This window comes from Ixodes scapularis, unplaced genomic scaffold (assembly GCF_016920785.2).
Source record: "Ixodes scapularis isolate PalLabHiFi unplaced genomic scaffold, ASM1692078v2 PGA_scaffold7__128_contigs__length_106722199, whole genome shotgun sequence".
NCBI lineage: Eukaryota > Metazoa > Arthropoda > Arachnida > Ixodida > Ixodidae > Ixodes > Ixodes scapularis.
The window spans coordinates 5,038,237-5,059,331 of NW_024609882.1; the positions used below are offsets into that span (position 1 = coordinate 5,038,237).

Below are 21,095 nucleotides of genomic sequence, written 5' to 3' on the forward strand. Positions count from 1 at the left end.
GCGAGTGAAGTCCGGGTGAGTGCGAGGGTTCGACTTTGTGGACACTGTGGCCTGACCTTGATACAAGCATGTCTAGGTTTGGAGAATTGTTTTTTATATGCAATGGGTTATTTTATTTTATGAACAGTTGCAAATAAAAGAAATCAATTCTTATCACTGAAAAAGTTAATAACTTAATTTTTTTGCACTGAATTAACTGAAAGAACCAATCAGCGCTGCCCTTAATCTACCCCTTAGCCATCGCCATCCAATCTGAAGCCAAGTGGCCAGCCTGTCGCGCAGGCGCACACGAGTCGAACCTCAATACATGGTTCGCCAAACTTTTCACTAAAATTGCGAAAAAATCGAACCTGGTCGAACTCGAACCGCGGCCGGTTCGCGACACCCCTAGTGAAAATCGCCGACTCCGTGGTTTGTTTTTTCTAGCTTGATGTCACGTACCAATCCACACACGCACACCAAAAAGGAAGAAAAAAAAAAAAAAAAAAAAAAAAGAAACGCGCACATTCACAGCATGTTTTATAATCACTTTTATTCAATGCGCTTTGTTTTGTTTTCAATACTTACGGAAACTTGGCTGCACAATCCAAAAGGCAAGGTATATATATACCGGGTGAAACAAGGAGACGGTAGGCTCTTTAAATCGACCGGAAAATTCGGTTTCTTAACCTATCGCGCTACGACTTTGTGCAGCGTTGCCCACAGATGGTGCATTTTTTTTGTAAAATTTGCAAAGAGCGAACTTACCTGAGGAAAAAGTAAAGAAAGAAAAAGGCTTAGCTCCTATCGAAACGCAGCGACGCCTCCGGTCTGCAAACAAAACTTCGCCGCTTCGCACGGGAGACAAGAGATGGCGCAAGCGGTCGCGACGCCAACTACCGCCAACGAACGAGCAGACGACGCCGAGAGTCGGCCCTTTTGCAGACAAGGAACTGCAGTTCCTTGCTGTTACTGCGCCTGTCTTTTTTGTTTCTGCGACTGTCGCCGCCTACGGAACGCGCTCCGCTTTTGAGTCGAAAAGATCGTCTGCTAAGAAGGCCTGCTCTCGGCGCCGTATGCTTGTTCGTTGCGGCGTTCGTTGCGCCATCTCTTGTGTCCAGTGCGAAACGGCACCGTGTTGTTTGAAGACCGGTGGCGTCGCTGCGTTTCCATAGGAGCTAAGCCTTTTTCTTTCTTTACTTTTTCCTCAGGTAAGTTCGCTCTTTACAAATTTTACGAAAAAAATGCACCATCTGTGGGCAACGCTGCACAAAGTCGTAGCGAGATAGGTTAAGAAACCGAATTTTCCGGTCGATTTAAAGAGCCTACCGTCTCCTTGTTTCACCCGGTATATATATAAACATTTAAAAAAAAAAAAAAAAAAAAAAAAAAAAACGTGTCAAGTAATTTGATGGTACAAAATTTATTTCAAGTACATGACAAGGCACCTGCCAATGGCTGAACACAACACTCACTGCATAAGGTCCATCACAAAGGCACTTCTTTTGTAAAGTGGCTGTCTTCAATTTAAAGGTATGGAGACAAACTCTCGTATAAAAATACCTCGATAAAGCACACACGGACCTACATATGACTGTCATATTTCAGAGTATACCCCCACTACAAATGGCTACGTAGTCTGAAGCTGCACCGACACCGAGCAAGTACATCGGTGAAATGCATTTCGTGCCATTACATTCCTTCGCAGCAGACGAGGCACATTTTAAAATCCGCGTAAAAAGCGTGTGCAAAATAAGCATGGAAGTGCAAAACACGCATTCCTGTCCTCTATCTTGTTGCAAGGACTGCGTACAATGCTGTCAGAGCTACAAACATTCTGCTCTTAGGATTCCTCTAACCTTGCTTGATATTTGTGGAGTTGTGCGAGACATATCATGAAATTAGGCGAAGCTATGACCAAGAGGTAGGGACGCGCCAGCGCATAGCTTTGGAAGCTCTTCACAAATTGGGGCACATCGTGCATGAACAGTGCAATTCGACAGTGAACAAACAGTCTTTCTCGATCAGAACTTGGCACAATATTACAGTGGAACACCTCCGCTACATTTTTCAAACTATTAAAATGATAAAACTAAACTTAATTTCATTTAGGTCACCCCTTTAGCGGTGCTGCACTCAGCTGTGGGAGCAAACAAACGTCTCAGACGGAGAGAGATTAGCTGCAATGTTTCAAACAGAACGAAACCACCCCAAAAAAATTTTGCTTTACCGACGCGTTAACGTATGACAGCAAGACATGCACACTCAAATTTGCCGCTCAGCCACATTTTTGTTGGTTTACTTAGCTCATTGGCCTTCACCGCTTACGGCGCATTCACACCTGCAACTCGCGACAGCCGTGCGTCTGACTAGCAACGTGCTACAAGCGACCACCGACGATCACGCTGCGGGCGATTTGCGAGTCGCTTCTCGAAACCTCTCAAGATCCCCACCGTTGATTTTGTCCTCCCCGCCACAGCTCGGGTTCACGTTTTGCTGCATTCTCATTTTCGTTGTCCCACGGCTACAGGTGCGTCATTGTTGCCATATAAAAAAAAAGGTTTGCTACGTTGGCCTGGGTCCTTTGTAACCGTAAAACAAAGCAATATCGCTTCGTCGGTGAACGCTCGCTCGAGCTACCACCGCTACCGGGTCGCAGTATGCATCTGTCGAGCCAAAAGCGGCACAAATTTGCTGCCGGGCCGAGTCATTTTTCGGCCGCTCGCTCAAGTCGGGGTGCTGCTTTTACGAAGAGATGGGTATTTTTTAAAAGCGCCGATCAGAGCCACCGCAAGGACCTCCTTGGCTCTGTAACCACGGCCACTACAGCAAACCGAGGCCGCCGCAGCATTGGATGGACGTGTCGGTTGCTTCTCCCACAGAAATTCGGCGTGCCGGACGTAAACAAACGCGAGGCGCACCGCACGTCACTTTTGAGATGCCGCTGATTAGTTCAGCCGCAAAGCGGCCGCTCTAGACCGGTCGCTTTCGCGACTTGCGACTGCCACTTTTGCAATAAAATTTGTCGCCCGACAGCTGCGACTCGCAAGTGTGAATGCACTTTTACACCTGCTTACTGGGGTCTGCAGAAAGGGTTGTTACCTTCGGTAATGGGACAACGGAAAAGCGACGCTTGCATTTCTCGGCATGCAACGGGACTGCTGCACAAAGGGTGTTCGTAGTCAAAAACCTTCTTTTGATTCCCTGTTGTGCACCGGCATTGCCTTTTCTTTCTTTTAATTAGGCCAGACTTCAGCGTGACAAATAAATAAATTATACGCATAAAAGCCGCAGAGTGCCCCGTCACTAGACCTGCTCATTATAGAGACCGTCCAACCATGGAAGTCCCCACAAAAGGCACACGCAATTCACTGTAAAGCTAGAATGTGCTTTGGTATGTGCTTTTCTTCTTTGTTTCAGTTATGAAAACGGGCTAAGGCACTCTTATACCCGAGCGGCGTCTGATCAAATGTTCGTCGAAGCTAAGGAGTCGAGGTTCTTGACCTCTTGGAGTTTCTGAAAATAATGACCAAAAATATATTACAATATGCAATCAAATCAACAGGAAAGAGAAAGCTCAAGAAATTCAGTCAACTCTATGATGCTCGACTAATGCTGCGTTTCAATACATTCATGTTATAATACTCGACCAACACTGTATTTCAAAACATTAGCATTGTCCCTCTACCTATACTTTCTTTTCTTTCGGCTAATGATCCAGTAAAAATCACGCCAATAATGTTGGGTGTTACCATTCTTGGGACAGTTGGCAAGATTACTCAAAACTTCCATATTTTTTTCAGACCGTTATTCAGTTGCTAGATTAATACATACATTTACGAGCTATGCATTGTTTTTAAATCAAGAACTATGCAGCGGATCGGGTTAACAGTTGTCTCAAAGTCGTCATATTAGAAACACAGGGGAATTATACACCGTAACGAGAGAAAGCTCCAAGGAAAAAATGTCAAGACAAAATTTCGCCAGAAAAAACATAGACTCCTATAAAATAATGGAAAGAACATAAAACACGAAGACAACGAAAAAAAAACCAGCCTGGCAGAGTTGTCATGAAAAGTCTGCTTCCAGCTAAGGATTGTCTTGACAGTCTTTGTGTTTCATATTCTGTCCATTATTTATACAGTATTACCCTTACAAGCACACTCTCCATTCCAAGTATTACCAACTGGAAACAAAAAATTAAAAAAAAAAGAAACCACTGAAGCATACGCACCATGAAGGATGATATCTCATTGGAGACAGCTTCGATTTCGTGGGCAGTCTTGGCATCCTGGAATTAAAACCAATGTCGCAGGCTTTAAAACAGACACACACACTCTAAGCATAGCCTTCCGGTCATAATAACGGCTATTCCAAAGTAGTCTAACACCCCTGTTACACAGGCAGCCTTGCTCACGGTCAATCCGACCGCGTTAAGCCAAACTCCAGTTTAGCGCAGTCGCACGGCAGACCAAACTGGTTATCTGGCTAACCTTGGTTTGCATAAAGTGAGCTGGGGCTCGGTCGGCACACTAAGGAAGTTTAAGGTGGCGATGGCAGTGGCACAGCTGCGGACTGCCAGCGTTAACGAAGCACTGTTTCGGAAGGCTGAAGGATACCTCTGAAGATCTGTAGGAGCTAATATTGTGGGGAGCAACGTGGTTAGGGGTCAGAGCTGCCTCTAAAACGACGTCTGAAGGTCCCAGAAGAGGGAGAATGACCGCAATCTACGAGCGCCGCCACCGATTATGGCAAAGCAAAGGCGCTGTGGCTTCTATGATGTCACTTTTGCCACATCTATTTGATGTGCTAGAATGGATAATCACACTTTATGCGCAACAAACAAAGTGAGACACGCAATATCTCACATAAAATTCTTAACAATATGAAGCGTGTCTCTGATCAATCACTTCAATACTCAAATTGATCATGTGACGCCGCACTTGGTTTAGCTTTTGTCTCGACGAAAAGCGAGGGAACCACGTAACGCCATCTCGGCTCAATCTGGTCTGACCTCAATCGGAGTGCGGTCTAACCGCACTTGAAATGGCCCGTGCAATGGACTTTTCTGAAAAGTCCGCCGAGCTGCCTTGGCAGTCCCCATTTCTCGGAAAAAAAGTGTGCAAGTGGATCCGAGTCGTAGCCAAACGCTGATGCAGCGTTCGCGTCCACTACACGCTCAAAATGTTTGCCCAAGCAACAGCGAAAAGGCAATGGCGCGCACTTTTGAAAAGGGTCTATAAGGATTTGTGCAGGACACTGCAAAACACTGTGCCACTGGGGAACTACTAAACAATACAAAACGTTTGGCAATACAAAAACATTTTACACCCACTTTTTCTCTGGACGAGAAGGAACTATCGAGGGAGCTGTCGCCGGTCGACTCGAAGGACACGTCCTCCACCACGCTGTCCGGCTCGAACGGGCAGACGTACGCTTGGGATTCCCCGGACTTGGATTTGCGCCAGCGAAGCGAGAACTGGCTTTTCTTTGCAGTCTGCGAGTGGTGCAGGCACCAAAAAAAACGCAAGAACAAGCTGAAGAATACCGAGCATGCCTAAATTCATACAGGGCCCAGCAATTCCAAACAAGCTTCCTATTGACAGGAAAGAAAATAACAATCCTGGATGGTTTTTTGTTCTCAGACCCGTATAAAGGTTCATTTCGACTTGCCTCAACAAGGTTGTCCCTACTTTAAAGGGGTAGGGAAACGAAATTTCAGCGCTCATTTTCTAGCTTTAATGCGTTGCATGTTGCACCCTAACCTCAAAAACACCAGTCTTCCGTTGAAAAGCACAAGAAAACTAATTTTAAAGTAAATAAACAATCTTTCAATGTGCCCCTGGTGGATGCATGCGGAGCCTATTTGGGAGGTAGTCTAGCAACGTTGTGGAAACTGCTACGTAGTCGTGACGTAGCAGTTTCCTTCGGAGCAGTGCCGCTCTTTGGCATTTCAACGTTTTCCTTCTTAGCTTTCCTCCTGAACTCACAAATCGCGCATTGTACCAAACGGTCCAAGAAGACGGAAAGGAAGGACTCCCTTCTTTCTCGGAGCCTCGTTCGTGCAACCGGAAACAGCCATTGTCCCCCTAGAAGATTAGCCCGTCGCTCAAAACTCGAACAAAAGTTGCTTTCCCCACCCCGTTCAGCCCTAAGCTGACAGTGTTGTGGAAGCTACGTGCTCCTTGGGCCAGCCACACGCTTGTCACACCACGGATACTTCGAGCGGCTCGGTTGTAACGCGCTGACGCTATTGACACCACCACAACACTGACAACGCCACCAAGGGCAAAGCTCATAACCACGCTTGCCTTGCTACTCCACGAACGCGGGAAATCTTTTCTTTCTGTTTTTGTTTGCGCCGGACATCCCATGACGCATCGCGCTCTCCGCTCGCTTCTCTTCGAGCGCTTGCTCGAGTGCACCGTTTGGAACGAAAAATATAGCCAATCGTTCAAAATACAAACGTGCGATTATGATTTACGGTTATTATCCGTCATGCTTGACTCATTTCCGAACGAAATTTGAATATTTCAATTTATGTGTCCGCACCCCTTTAAAAGGGCACCAACACCCTCAAAAAAATAACTACCGTAAGTTTCTTCTTGCGCGAAGCGCTAGATTTTTTTCGAGACAGTGCTCCAAAATTATTTTTGCCACGGAGCCGCATATATTTTGGGAGGGATGAGGCCCTGGACCCAGACCGTGCTCAGAGTCTTACTCAAATGGATCAGAGTTACTCTGGCAGGTCGTATCTCACGACAACACAGATAGGGCGACGCCGAACACGGTTGGGTTTTCAAACGCCAAGGCCCCAAAACTTTACCCTGGAGTGAGATTGAGTAAAAATTGAAACAAGGCCCCAGTGACAGCACGAAACAATGTCGACGTGGATCAAAGCCGGTCGAACGCCACCATTGTTTCAAACACTTGAGACGATGCCTAGACGACGCCGAGCTCTCGGGCGTGACGCACCTTCACCTTGGCGCTGGGCGAGAGTGGCACGTGGCCGGGGTCGGACTCTCGGGAGCGCTTGCGCTGCATGATGCGTGGTCCCAGCAGCTGCTTCATCTGCAGTGAGAGGTGCCGACGCAGCAGCGTCTTGCTCCCCGGGATGCTCAAGATGGCCGCAAACACGTCGCACGTCACCGCGTCCTCGTAGATCTGCGTTCAGACGAGCGCCACCGTTGCCTATCCCGGATTTCTCAGTTGCGCAAGACGTGAAACCGTCCAGGACATTTCTAAACCTAGTACTCCTCAACGCAAATGCTGTAAACACTACAATACAGCCTTTCTATACTCATTTTTTTCATTAAATACTTTTTGCTGCTTAAGAACTATAGACCCTGAAAGGATGAGGAAGTGCAAGGAGGAGCTTCGGTTGACCCGCCTTCAGTGCGAGCTTCCTACCTTCGACGATGCTTCGGCGTCTCGGGCACTTCGAGCGTGCACGCACGGCTGAAGCATGACGGAAGGCAACCGGTGCATACTGCAGGACAGGTGTTCCGAAAAGACACCCCGCCGCTCTCATCTCATCGCCGATCATAGCTCAAATGCCTGTCCATTGCACAACAAAGCTAGCATGAACGGACAATCAGAATTCTTGTCTTCCTATCGCAACTGAAAAGCTGCCGTCAAACCATGCTGCTGCGGCGGAATGTTTTAGTCCTCACCACCAACTCAAGCGGTAGGAGGCGGCGTGCGGCCATGTGCTCCCCGAGCAAAAATTGGAGAAAGCGCCGACATGTTTTGAGCATTGCGTAAGTATTGAGAGCATTATTTCCACTGCTCCATTGCATCCATATCTTCGCTGTACCAACATTTACTGTAGCGAGATCCTGTTGTACAAATGGAGTGCTCGTAAGAAACAAGAATCAAGATTTCAGACTTTTTACGAGTAACACTTGCTATGAGCACAGAGACTGCCGAGTTTGCACACATTTCTAGGCTATCTGATACTTCGCGAGTCCCACAAACCTGCCCGCATTGCTTAGCTGCTACTCCGCACGACGGGCGTGCTTCGGGGAGCAACGTACCAACAGTGCTCCATGGACCCCACTTCCGCGGAGGTTGGGGGCATACTCCGACAGGTCCACCGTCCGGAGCCACTCCATCACCCGATGGTTGGTCCACAGAGAAACGTCCAGCGGCGAGTACTGCTTCGGCTGCGCACACGATCCGGCGAAGTGCTCAGAATGTTCACACACACAAGATTTTTATGCCTGCATGACCACACCCAATGCTATTCTGCAATGTCAAATTGCATGTAACTGTGCAATTTTAAGTTGCACACACCTCTGCCACGTCGAATTATGGGCAACTCTGCAACGTCGAATTGCACGCAGCTTTGCAACATCAGATCTCACGCAGAGTTGCGAGCAAACTTTGAGATGCAACTGCCCGCCGTTATAGATCCCCTGATCTCGGGTCGTTATGGCGAATATTACAATTTCAGGGAGGGTATTCAGAGGTTTGCATTTGTCTTTCAGAAACATCGTTACTCCTTCTACAGTCAGTGGCGGCTTAAGAGTTCAGGGGAAACTATTCCCACCTCTTTCCACTTTGGCAGAGTGAACGCCAGAGAAGAGGTGGCCTCCTCTCCAGCGTTTGCTCTGCTAAAGTGGAAAGAAGTGGGAGGAGCTTTCCCTCACCGACTAGAAGTTTCTTTAATGTGGCACTAGGGCATAACCAAATTCATTCATTCCTCTTTAAACGTGGGACTGGAATGAAAGCCATAGCAACAAAAGATGTTCCCCCAAAAACAATATGAGCTGAAACACCCTATCTTTCTTCATCTACAATCCCCACAAGCTCCATTATCTCTCAATTTGTCAAATGGTCCGAAGTACAAGACCCGAACTTCACATTCCGTTCCTAGTTGGGACCACAGCTCTCTCAAAAATCGGGCAGGCAAGCCAAATAAGCACAAAGGACTGCCTTGGCTTGTAATTGAGCTAGTACATAACTCAGCTTAAAGATCCAGAGACCTTTGGTCAAGCCAGGGTGTTAGTTACGGCACTTTGAAAACATGCAGTGACGTGATTTAGGTCGCGCAACCTAGATTTACGCTAGAGGGGAGGCACACCTCGTCGGGTAAGGACCTTCGCTTGAGGCAGGAAGGCTCAAATTGGTTAAGCCGCAGAACCTGAATTCCCCTTTTCATGCTGATGTGGTGAAACTGGTTTGTGATCTTCATATGAACCAGGTCATCCTGGGGAAAAGAAAGAAAAAAAAAGACTCACAATGTAGGTAAACCACAACTGCAAACAAAGGAGGGCAACAATTGGATGGGTAATGGAGCTTTTTCACTCGGGCAACTTTCACTGCTGCTCAAGAAATAAAAGGTGCAATCAACTTGCTAAACAAATAAATAATTATTATTAATAAACAAAAATTTACCACAGTTTTCAGTTACAATGCACTCCATCGTAAGGTGAAACAGAGTACAGAAGCAACTGTATGCTGCTGTTTAAGGGAATCAGCATTACCGTAGCAACACCAAAAAACCCGGGAAGGTCTCGGCCACTGACCACAGTGAGGTACTGTAAGGTGAAATCGAGAACAGAACCAAACGTTTCCCGCTGCTTATGATGGTGAACATTTCCGTAACAACACCAACAGCCGTTGACCACTTTGAGGCATCGTAAGGTGAGACGAAGTACAGAGGCAACAGTTTGCCACTGTTTACGAGGGTCGGCATTGCCATAGAAACACAAAAGATGCCAGGAATGTGTTGGCCACTGACCACGGTGAGGACGTTGAGCACTCGTCCATCCACCAGGGCATCGCTGAAGGCGTCCTTGTACTGGGGCAGGCCGACGTCGTCCAGCCAGCGCAGCGTCCACTGCCAGTCCAGCAGGGAGGCTGCCCTGACCAGCTCGCTCGCGTCCGGCTTCAGCGACTCCACCGCCAGCAGCATCTTCTTGCGGTGCAGGGGGTTCTTCATCCCCAGGTCCTGCACCAGGCCGAAGGTCAAGGTCGGCTTCGGAGCACTAGTGGCATACGAGTCGTGCAGCTTCGGTCTCACGGACTGTACCGTAAGCCTCACCTTCTCCAATTCGGAGGCCGTGACCTTGAGCAGCTTGGTCCCGTCGCACAGGTACGACCTCGAGGTGTCGTTGTACACCGCCAGACCCATGCTCTCCATCCAGCTCGAGATGGTGTCCGCCTTCCACTGAGACACCGGCTTCTCCGTGCTGATCAAGCAAAAAGACGGCAGAACCATGTCAGGGTTTTGCAAACGTCGCATAAGTTCGAGCAACACTTTTCCTGGGCCGGTCTGCTGCTGAATGTGGGTATCTCTCTCGGTGGCTAAGATGGCCACAAGGGGGATTTTGAGGCCACTTGACCGGCTCCGTGGGGACAAGAGACTAAAGGTACCATATTTTCCGGACTATAATCCGCACCCGGTGCATAGCCTGCACTTGGCGCCTAGTCCAAAAGTAAAAAGGATCAGCATGGCACGCCTTGACAAAGCCTGCTGTATTAGCTCACAAAGAAGCTTGTATCATACATAAATCAGCCTTAATATACTATATTATTCATAAAATCCTTCACGTCTTGTCACAGTAGCAAGTCCCCATGGGGTAAAATTTAAACTTTTAAACATGCATAAACCGCAGACTATAGTCCGGAAAATGTGGTAACTAGCATTCCAGGCAAATGGCTGCCGTAAATCTGTCCTCGCTTCGATTATGCAAATTCGATTTTGCTTGCCAAATGAGCATGAGCAGGCTCAAAAAGTAAATGAAATGATTCACATTCATGTATTTTAGGAGCAGCATATAAAGTTATTTGTGGGGAAGGATGCATTAAGCGAGAATTTAAAAAAACGACAGGCAAGGCTTATGTCGCTTAAATGGAGTCGGCTGAAACAATAGGTACTTTTTCATTCACGGAGCTAGTCACGTGACCTGAAAATCCCTCTTGCAGTTATTTGAACCACCGGGGAGATAAACCTGTATTCACCAGCAAGCCAGCCCAGAGGGACTCTTCCCGCTAGGGCCACTTTCCCCGGGTGCACTTCCCTGATCCCCATATCAATCGTACCCCAAAGGGACACATCCCTAGGGAAGATGAGCTATCAACGAAACAGTATCACTTCATGAGAGCACCTTCCGTAGCAGCGCATCTCGACTGACTTTTACTACATCATGGGACACACAAAGCGCGACACTCTTAGAGCAAACAAGCAGTCATCAGTTTTTCCTTGTTTTCTTAATTAAATTGAACAGCTGTTGTAAAAGCTATTAGTGTGGCCAAAAGCCCTCATTTGGAGCAGTAACCTAAGCGGTAAATTTTGATGCCCGCAAATACTCTCTCTGGGTAAAATAAAGGAAAGCCCCGAGGTCGTGATTGTGCCAACAGTGTAGTGCAGTGTACGTGCTCCCCCAAGGTGTATGTCGAAATCTCTACAAGGGTACTATCGATTTCCTCATAGGGACACTTTCCTGCCGATGCATCTCTTGCAGGAACATTCCCCACTCCGAGGGACACGCACTCTCCCAACAGATGCACGTCTCCATGCTTTCAAAAGGATGCCTCCACACAGAGGAACTTCCCCTCAAGAACACTCCTTTTGTCGAAACGCTGCCCTTGGGGACACCTCCTGATAAAGTTACTCACAAGTGGCTACTGTTCTGCGAAGGGGGCGCCCATCCCAGCCGTGGTCCCGCGGTCGCTCGAAGACCGCCACGATGAAAACTGTCCGACACGTCCATCGTGTGCGAGTTGCTCCTCTTCAGCCTGCGAGGAGGTTGAGATGACGAGGCATATAAACACCACCGCCGTAGATTGCGCATAGGCTCGTGAATAAACAATAAATTGATCAAATGCGAGCCTTTGGGTCCATTCACACACCTGCGTTTGCTTAGGAACAAGTTCTTGTGATCTCTTACGATGAGAACACACTGGCGCGCTGGCACCATCTATGAGAAGGCCTATCTATGAGGCGGCCATTGCTTGTGAAATTTGAAAGGTCCAGAGTTTATTTTTTGCTAAAAATTCAAGGTTTATCTGAGTTTTTTTTGTGTGTTTTTCTATACTATGAAGTTTTGAAGTTTAATTTTACTTTGTTTACAATTTTTCAAGATAAAAAATAAAAATAATTATTATCCGGACACAAACATACCCCAAATTCGTAAGAACATCACCTGTATCGAATGATATGCCTGCAGCCGCCCTTAGCATTGTAAATACTATCTGTCCCACGACAAATCTTGCAAAGAAGGGTCGCTTAAATTAACCCCTATACTTTGAGACAACTAAACACCTGGACTTTGTTGCTAGGAAGCAAAGAAGTGCCAGCTGCCCTGCCCCCCTCAGGCTCGTAGCTTTTGCCATTATAAAAACACGACCCCTTCTCCCTCTAAAATACGAAAATGGTATGATCCAAACAGGAAACCCGAGCAAGGGCTTTTGCCGTGACCCATACGAACGTAGACCCGTCGTTCCAATCGAACCTCGATGAGATGAACGGGAAACTCTCCTTTGTCGATAGTCCGAGATTTCAAAGGGAACCGAAACGGCCTCTAGTCAAGACCATCGACACTGTGCTCTCACAAAATTTATCCATCAAATACCGTATTTTTTCGCTTTTTATCTTGCCATCATGACCTCAAATTTAGAGTTTTTCTATATAAATTGGAATCGACAAAACCTTTACCGGCGACTGTTTTACCGAGTTTTCCAGATTTATCCCAAAAAAAGGAACCCTGTTCATAACATTGTCAAAATATTTTTGAGCCAATAAAGAAAGAATGGTGCGTGAAATAAATTTTAGCTATATGGAAATTGCACGCCCTACAGGTTACCCAACAGATGGCGCCAGTGTCTTCTCTTGTCGTTAGAAAGCCTCAGTTAAAAAGAATGCCCAACTCAAACCGTGGGAAGCATTTGCAATTTAATGGCGGACGCCTCCTGTGGAGATCGATTGCAAGTGTGCTTGCACTGCGTCATCGCGTGCTGAGGAGGAAAGTGGGCAGAAAGGCAGCGACACTTGCAGACGATCGACACTTTCGTTACCTCCTCCCAGCTCATATTGCAAACGCGGCCCGTAAACCATGTGACCTCGATCGAGCAGTTGGATGTTCTCTTTGACCTAACCTCTCTACTCGTACGAGATCGCGAGAACTCGTCAGAGATCGTGAGTGTGTGAACGTGCCTTTAGCGTGCGAGTTGGGGGCGAGCATGCGGGTTGTGCCGGAGAAGATCCGACCCACCTGCCGAACATCTTCTTGATTCCCCTGCTCTTGCTGTGCTTGAGTGTCGAGGAGGTCGAAGGAGGAGAGTAAGTCTGGCAGCCCGGTCGGATGACCACCAGTTCCGGCTGGGCTGGCGGTTCAGAGTCGCGCGGCGTAAGGATGCGCACACTGCAGTCTCTCAAAAACAAGCACCGAGGCTCAAAGCCTGACGCAATCTCTTCTCCACGCGAACGACGCAAAGCGCATCGCCGCTTTTAAAGGGGAGCTCTGGCAGACTTTCGAGCTACCTGAACAGAACGCATTTTCGGGATACCCCAAGCTTTGCTCTTTCCGGCACGCTATTTATTATCTCTAAATTCGAAATAGCAATCGAGGAAATGGCAAATGAAGACAATGCCAGAACCGACGTTCGAATTTTCTCACTCTCTACGGTAGGGCGATGTCGCACAACGTAAAATCAGCGAGTCGAGCGGGCGCTGTCTAAGAAACGCAGTATTTTGCGCACATTTTTCTTGTTTCAGTCGAATGGTCTTAACCGGCATGCATTTTACACCACTAAACTTCCCGTAAGTCGTCGGGAACAAACTGCAATGCCCTGCGACTATCAAAATTTCGCCAGAGCTCCCCTTCAAGGCCGGTCCGCACATTTGCATTTGAGCGCACCCAAGCATGCGGCACTTGCTTGTGATCCCTTACTACTAAAGTCCCTCGATAAAATTCATGCTTCGCATTTCTTACAAGTACTAACAACCATTGTAGCTAGTTATACGCAGAAGCGTTCTCCTGGTATCCGACAGACGGCGCCAACGTGTCCTCTCGTCGTAACCGGTCACGAGCGAATGCGGCATGCTCCGTTGAACTCAAACGCAAATGCGTTCTGAACCGCCCTTTAGAAGTTTGTAGAACGAAGAATAAGGTAACATTCAGCTGGAATTTGCCCTTGTGCCTCAGTTCACTTCCAACACTGGCAGCAGTCACCGGTGCTCGCCAGATTGGCCACTTTTCCGAGTTCAAAAGGAGTCTGCTAACGTATCTAAGGGTCGGGGTTCTGAGCAGCGAAGCGAAGGCGAACGTTACGTAACGCAAAACTGACAAACACGGACGCGAGAGCCAGCATTCTGCGTGCTGCCTCCTAAACATAGATTCACAAAAGCCGAAGCATTTCTTTAGCTTTGGTAGTGGTTTGGCAATGTCTTACGCATCCGTGAACTAGTACTTACATGACGGCAAAGACACGGTCGTCTGAATGAAGAGGAATCTTTTGCTCGGAAAAGAAAAAGGCATCCGAATTAAGAGGAACATTTTGCACGGCAAAGAAAAAGACAGAGGCGTGCACTGTGCCACAAATATGAGTAATAGACGTGAAACCAATGTGATGCCGCTATACACCAATTGAGTACCAATTGTGATTTAGGTAAGTGGTGCAGACGAGAAGTCAAATGTGACTATGATACAGTACCACCACCATGGACAATGGTACCAACATTATACCAGCATTGTGATGTTTCCCCGGCATGTACACAATACAATCGGACCAGTCAGTTTAAGGAACTCTGCAATGAAGTGACCAGGTAATGAAGTAATGTTACTAGACATCAGTAACTTTATATATACCATTTTGTCAATATTTCATTATGGTGCTGACTTCAACAAAGTGGACTTTGCATGATGACAATGAGTCACTTTATTACCAATACATATAATGTAGATATGGTGCCAATATGATGCCCATGCAATGCTAGAATAACGTTAACCTATTACCAAACTAGCCGTAGTGCCGTCATAATGCCGGTGTAATGCCAATACAGCACCGGTACCATATCAACATAACGTCGACGTCGACGACACATTACATCCGACATGATCCCGAGAAAATACTTTTGTTCAAGCCATCACAGATGCCGAATGGCCGTCTAGACAGATGCTCGATTCAGGAATCTAATGAGGCAGCATGCATTGACACAAACACCGAGACAGAAGCGAGCAGATGCGGGGAAGGGGGGAGGAGGGAGGACGTAAGAGAGAGAGAGGAGAGACCGTCACCTAGTTCGGGGGCGCTGCAGGTTCGCCGAGAAGACCGCAAGCGGAAAAAGCCTTTACCGAACGACACGCCCGTCGAGCTCTTGCGCGACCGGTAGCTGCCCCCCGCGGAGTCCTGTGCTTCGGCCGGCCGCTCTTCCGGCACCTGCAACTTCACCTGGTGGCCGTGGTTGCGCGGAAGGCTGTTGCTGTACTGCCGGGCCCCACCAGCCTTTAATGACAGGAAAAAACTAACACTGTTTTGTTTGCCACATGGTACGTACAACATCGACTTGCTATAGACCAGGGGTGGCCAAACTACGGCTCACGATCCGCAAACGGCTCTTCGCAAGTCCAAATGCAGTGCGCGACTCCCTGGTAAGCATGCACCCCTTTCCTTCCTGTGTCCCCAAGAGCAAAAGAGTTCTAGAATTTAAAATAGAAGCTCACGGTCTTGGCAGCCTTGTACTACAATACATACATACAGCTGGACTGCTTTTTGACACCACAATGTGTCCAGCGACCCGGTTTCCTTCATTCCTTTATTGTTCTAGAAAGAATTTCGAACCGTATACACATAACAGGGGTCAGGGACAGTGGCTGGCTAGCGAACCATACATTCATTTTTGCTTAGCAGTTGAAGACACATTCTGCTGCCAGGTGTGATTTGTTGTAGTCGACAATTTTACTTGTCCCCTTTGGAAAGGACTGTCCCCTCCACATCATTTCTTGTTAAAAGAACCCCCCCTTTTCTTTTTCCAATGGCTCTCTGAACTTTTGTAGTTTTGTCCGTGGCCCTAACTTCCGTGCCACTCTGGCTACCCCTGCTATAGACCATTCCACTAAGGGATTTCTGTGCTGCGTCATTTTGTTGGACTGCAGCACCATCTACATAATTTTGGGAATTTCAGTGGAATCACCAGGGTAAATGAGGGCAAGGGCGTGCGGCCCGATAGCAGACGATAAGCCGGCCGCCCTCCACAAGCATTTCAATCGATTCGGCGGGTAGAAAAGAGCGAAAGGGCACATGCCATTCTCTTCGCTTGGGCAGTTCCGGTGGACTGTACTGCACAAATACGAAGCCCCATTCCCAGAGTTGGGGAGTGTTTTAAGTACAATGTTCTTAAAGTACTACTTTAAGTATAGGTTTAGAAAACTTGTACTCTACTTTAGGTGAGTACTTGTATTTTACTTAAAGTATTTTTCCTGGTACTTTCGGAGCAACATACAACTCCCAACTTCAAAGTCCATTCCCCATATTCCGTGAAACCTTTTTGCCATAGAGGTGGGGCATAATTCGTAACTTTCACGACTTATAGGGGGCGCACTGGTGCCTAACAAAATGACTGTCATCTGAATGATCGTCGCAGAACGGCAGTACAAGGCTGGGTCTGCGGCGTGCAAGTAATTTTAGTTTTGCTATATACGGGCAGTATTGGAGCCTTACTTTGATTTTTCACGCCAGCAAGGTGTAAGTAAACACATTCATTGCGAAGCCGATCATTCAGGAGCTAGAGAGCGCGATTCTCACACTGCGGTACCACCGTCGTTAAAAGTTGCGAATAGACCTAGTGGTAGACAAAGGGCACAAAAAAGTATTTTGGGCAAGCTGAGATTACTCTGTTGTTTTCGACATCCACTGCCCAATCTTTTTTCTGTTGGCGTGCGGATTTATGGTCCTGTCGCCAAATCGGTAGAAAATCACCAAGCTGACGTGTGTCCGCAGGAGCGCGCTTCCACGGAAGTCGTTTCTTTTGTCGTTCTCAGAAGGTAATAATTATACTTTGTGCGTTCTGTAAAGTGCTGAGAAAGGCACGGGGACGAGCGCGTCGATCTGGGTAGTGCCTTCTTGCACTCAATGAAAGTAAGCTGTTTCAAGGACCACACACTCGCGTCCTTGGCTTGCCCGGTACTATACTACACAATTTTTGAGGTCGACTATAAGAGTTCACCAAACTTTAACAAAAAAAATAGCGTATCGTCATTATGTGAAAACGTGCTACCGTCTTTCGAGACATCATCCGGTCATTTCTCTGAGTGAAGTAATGGAGGCTATTAGACCGATACAAATGAGTGCCTTATAAGTTGATTGTGGTAAATGTAGTTTGTCAGCGAGAGTAGGACCACTCTGAGGTCACTTGACTCTATCCAACATTTGTTGCCATTTCCACCAAAGTTTAACTGACGCACCCCTGATTACCCCTAAGGCAATGCATACCAGTTAGGTAAATAAAAATATACATATATATTTAAGGGAATGAAAAGGCATTAAAGGTTGTGTCAAAATGTACTTGTAGTGTTTCTTGCAAGTATATTGTATTTATAATACTTTACTTCAAGTACATTGTGCCCAGCACATAACGTCTAATTAACTTTGTACTTTGTTTGACTTTGTTCCTCCTCCATCCTTCCACTCAACGAACCACCCCACGAATTAGTGTCTCGTTAAAGGGACACTGACAGGGTATTTATGCTCGCCGAGGTTTTTAGTTGTACGTGACATATGAGAGCTCAACTACCCAGAACAGAATTTGCGGCTCGAAATTCGGTTTCTTTCCGCCCGAAAACCGCCGATCAAGAACTGGCCGGTTCGAGTCTCGCTCACTCTCTTTTTCGCGGTCACGGACCGTTTTCTAAGGTATCGATGCGACCACCAAATTTAATCAAAGTCGTGGGTCACTGAAGGCACACACTCAATATTAAAAATAGAAAAAAATATGAAACCCATTTTTTGCGGCTTCTAAAAAGCTGCAAATACGTTGATTGAAAAAAAAAGTTCCACAGACAACCGGAAACATTCTGTGCGTGCGTCGTTTCGCGTATCGTGGGACTCGCGGGGACGGCGATGGCAGCGGACGACGGGCGTGGGACCTCTATTTCAGAACTGTCGTTCGCGGTACCGGCGAATTTTGTCTGCCTTTAAAAGAGAAATTTGGGACTGGCCAAAAGAATTGGTATTCATCCCGTACGACACGCCCGACCACCAAGCTGATTTGCACGAAGACGTCGCCGAGCCGTCGCTCCCTTCTTGAGGTTGAAGACATCGCTCGCGCAAACGTCAAGCGCGACGTGTCTACTTCGAGTTGAATAGGCACGCGTACGATTTCTTTACTAGGTGAGAATGTCGCCAATGCGTGGTGCATGCCGACTTCGACCCGGGAGTGCTTTTGCTAGAGGAAAATCGGCAGAAAACTTTCCAACTTAGTTTATCGGCTGAAGTATTACTAAGGAAAGAGATACAGCAGTTTCGGTATGCCCCAGTAGCTCAGTGGGAAAGACGTCCCCTTCACACGCGGTAGGACCGGGTTCAATCCCCCGTAAAACGAATTTTTTTTTTTTTTTTTTTTTCAAATATTTTTTGATGTTTACATTTCTGTTTTTTTTTACAATTATTACTGAAGAAACAAACAAAAAAGAAATATAAGAAACAAATGTTGTAAACGGCACGTCGCTGAATTAAATGGTATGGGATTTCCTTTTTGACACCTGCGAACTCAATGTAATCACTTTCCACAAAATGCAAGGAGCATATAAATCAGGTAGCGTCCGCTTTCCGAGGTGCCCGTAAATGGTCTACAGGAATTGCAGCCAGCCATTGGTCCCGATCCCGTTGATCTTTCGGAAACTCTGTCGCACAATGCCACTTCTGTTTCGGACGCGGGACATGTGAGCCAGCTCTTCACGCAACATCTTGGGTGTATTCTTTTCGGAGCCGATCAAGATTCACCACGGGCACTCACTACTCATCTCCAACTCCTCAATATACAAAACAACTCATCTTGGAGTACAGAACAACGAGCGGAACATACATAACTGCAAAAGAATCCCACGGCGAGCAGTTCCCATACGCCGCATGTCGTCTGCTACCGAAAAAAAGAAAAAAACAAAAAAAAAAAAAAAAAACACACGGTCGGGTGTAGCCACGTGACTTCCGCCACTCACTCTCTTCTCTCCACTTCTCCGACCTCCGTCGGGTTTCGGTTTCGGTTTCGAGCAGTTGCGTCTTTTGGTTTTATTAAAAAAATACGCTACTCTGTTGCAAAATATTAATTGGGTAGTCCTCCGACACCATAATGAAGCGCCTGGCAAAAAATTAAAAAAAAATTTTGGGGGGTGTCAGTGTCCCTTTAATGTGGACCCTGTTAATATGGATATCCCACGACAGTAATGTTTTGTTAAGACGGACACCTGCATTTCCCCCGAAAAGCATTCTTAATGTGAGTTATCCGCGATACCGAGACAAGGATGCACATATTTGCCCAGTTGGTCCCTGAAAATGCTGTCTATATAGTGGGATGTTCATATTATTGGGGGTCTTTATTAATGATACAAGACTATATATCAGCAACATCTTTGGGGACGAACTAGGTAAACATGGACATTTTTGTTTTATTATGAAGTATAAACCACATGCAAGCGATTTGGTGAGCAACGAGACAAGCGACGGCGACGAGGACCCGCTGTCATTCGGTCAGTCACAGACGAGGCAAACCGCATGAAAGCGACGGGAGCAAGCGACCACTTTTTAGTGTTGCCCGGGTGCGCGCGGCTTGCGAACTGTAAATCTGGCTGCATGCAAGAAGAACATTAAAATATGTCCACAATTTTGCCTGTTTTTGACATTCAGGCCCGCTCCGTGTGCAGCGAATCGCAGCACACGGAGCGCAACTCTCATTTGATGAAACCAGCACTAAGCATTGTTTTGGAAACAATTTCATTTTCACTCACCGTTCAATCTGAAGGCCGCAGCAACGCAACTCCACACAATAGCTTTTCAATTTTGTACTTTGTGCGGGACATGTCTCAAAGGATCCTCTCTCGCCCCACCACATCAATGAGGCATTCATTGAAGTGGTGCTTGTCGTCAGGGCTGCTACCCATCGGAGCCAATGATCAAATAATCGCTTCAGCCACTTTTGGGCGGTGAGCGACATTTTCTAGAAATCCAGAGCCGGGCGACGGAACGAGCAATAGTGAGAAATATCTGTCGCTCGTCGCCCACTAAATCGCTTACACGCAGTTCGGCCTTTATGAACTCGGATTGTCAACGATTTTTGGCAGAACGGAGGTGTCCGTGTTAACGAGATATGACTGCTAATCGCATGTCCACATCCCCATTCTCAAACAGAGCCCAAAGAGCTCGTATGCCACGGTACCATGTGCATGCCGTCGTCGCTGTTGGCTCGGTGTAGGCTTTGCAAGGGCGTGCTCGCCCTCAGAGCAGAGTGGTTCGAAGGCAGGGTGGCCGACGCACTGCGGGGGCACATCGGAGGCTTCTCTGTGAGGCGTGCCTCCCGTTCCGAGCACTGTAACAGATCTGGCATTAGACTTTATTCGCGTAAAAAGAGATGCCGGAATAGTCCGACAAAATATCCGCAAGATCAATGAGACACGTGGCGAGTTCTCACCATTTGCTTGTCGCCACTGCCATCACAAGACACCGGTGATTTCTCCTTCCAGTCGAGCCCCGGTCCTGCGTTTAGGATACGCCGACTTTCAGATCCGCTTAATCTTGCAATGATGCCCGTAATCTCTGCTGTTGTTGAAATTGATTTAAATGCCTGCAGTACTGCACCCTAACTAATTCAAAACATTTTCCGTCTTGAATCGCAGTTTATTAGTGTACAGAAAGCCCCGAGGCACTTTCACTTGCATCGCACTCACAGTTGCCCACTAAAACTTTTGAAGTAGTAAAAATGACACTGATCTGCGAGACAACATTGAAAAACGTTATTTCCAATGTTGAAAGACCACTGCTTTAACTGAATGCTCCAGCACGGAGGAGAATGGTTGTTCGCGGGACGCAGGCGAACACGACACTTCAGGTCGGGACGGTTCGAAGGCAGAAGAGAAACTCGGGTTTCAGGACTACTCAATCTTTGACGTCACTGCACT

The 21,095-nt window shown here is 47.2% G+C and overlaps 1 protein-coding gene and 1 pseudogene across 6 annotated transcripts in view; one reads left to right on the forward strand and one right to left on the reverse strand.

Moving 5' to 3' along the window:
* Window positions 1-1,383: 1,383 nt before the first annotated feature.
* LOC120838563 (liprin-beta-1) overlaps window positions 1,384-21,095 on the reverse strand; it is a 38,850-nt gene continuing 19,138 nt past the window's right edge. For 3 of the 6 annotated variants that reach the window (XM_040500327.2, XM_040500328.2, XM_040208545.3), the window contains 13 exons: window positions 20,609-20,673; window positions 20,357-20,506; window positions 15,282-15,432; window positions 13,200-13,311; window positions 11,605-11,724; window positions 10,028-10,175; window positions 9,725-9,934; window positions 9,065-9,190; window positions 8,016-8,144; window positions 6,955-7,143; window positions 5,315-5,476; window positions 4,214-4,270; window positions 1,384-3,495 (listed from right to left, as the gene is read on the reverse strand). In XM_040500327.2, coding sequence (XP_040356261.1) covers window positions 3,445-3,495; window positions 4,214-4,270; window positions 5,315-5,476; window positions 6,955-7,143; window positions 8,016-8,144; window positions 9,065-9,190; window positions 9,725-9,934; window positions 10,028-10,175; window positions 11,605-11,724; window positions 13,200-13,311; window positions 15,282-15,432; window positions 20,357-20,506; window positions 20,609-20,673 — 1,670 coding nt within the window. In that variant the 3' untranslated portion in view covers window positions 1,384-3,444. Of the gene's footprint in view, window positions 3,496-4,213; window positions 4,271-5,314; window positions 5,477-6,954; window positions 7,144-8,015; window positions 8,145-9,064; window positions 9,191-9,724; window positions 9,935-10,027; window positions 10,176-11,604; window positions 11,725-13,199; window positions 13,312-15,224; window positions 15,433-20,356; window positions 20,507-20,608; window positions 20,674-21,095 lie in introns of all 6 variants that reach the window. The other 3 variants (XM_040208546.3, XM_040208547.3, XM_040208544.3) reach the window with 1 other exon arrangement.
* On the forward strand, window positions 2,237-3,161 carry LOC120838551 (annotated as a pseudogene).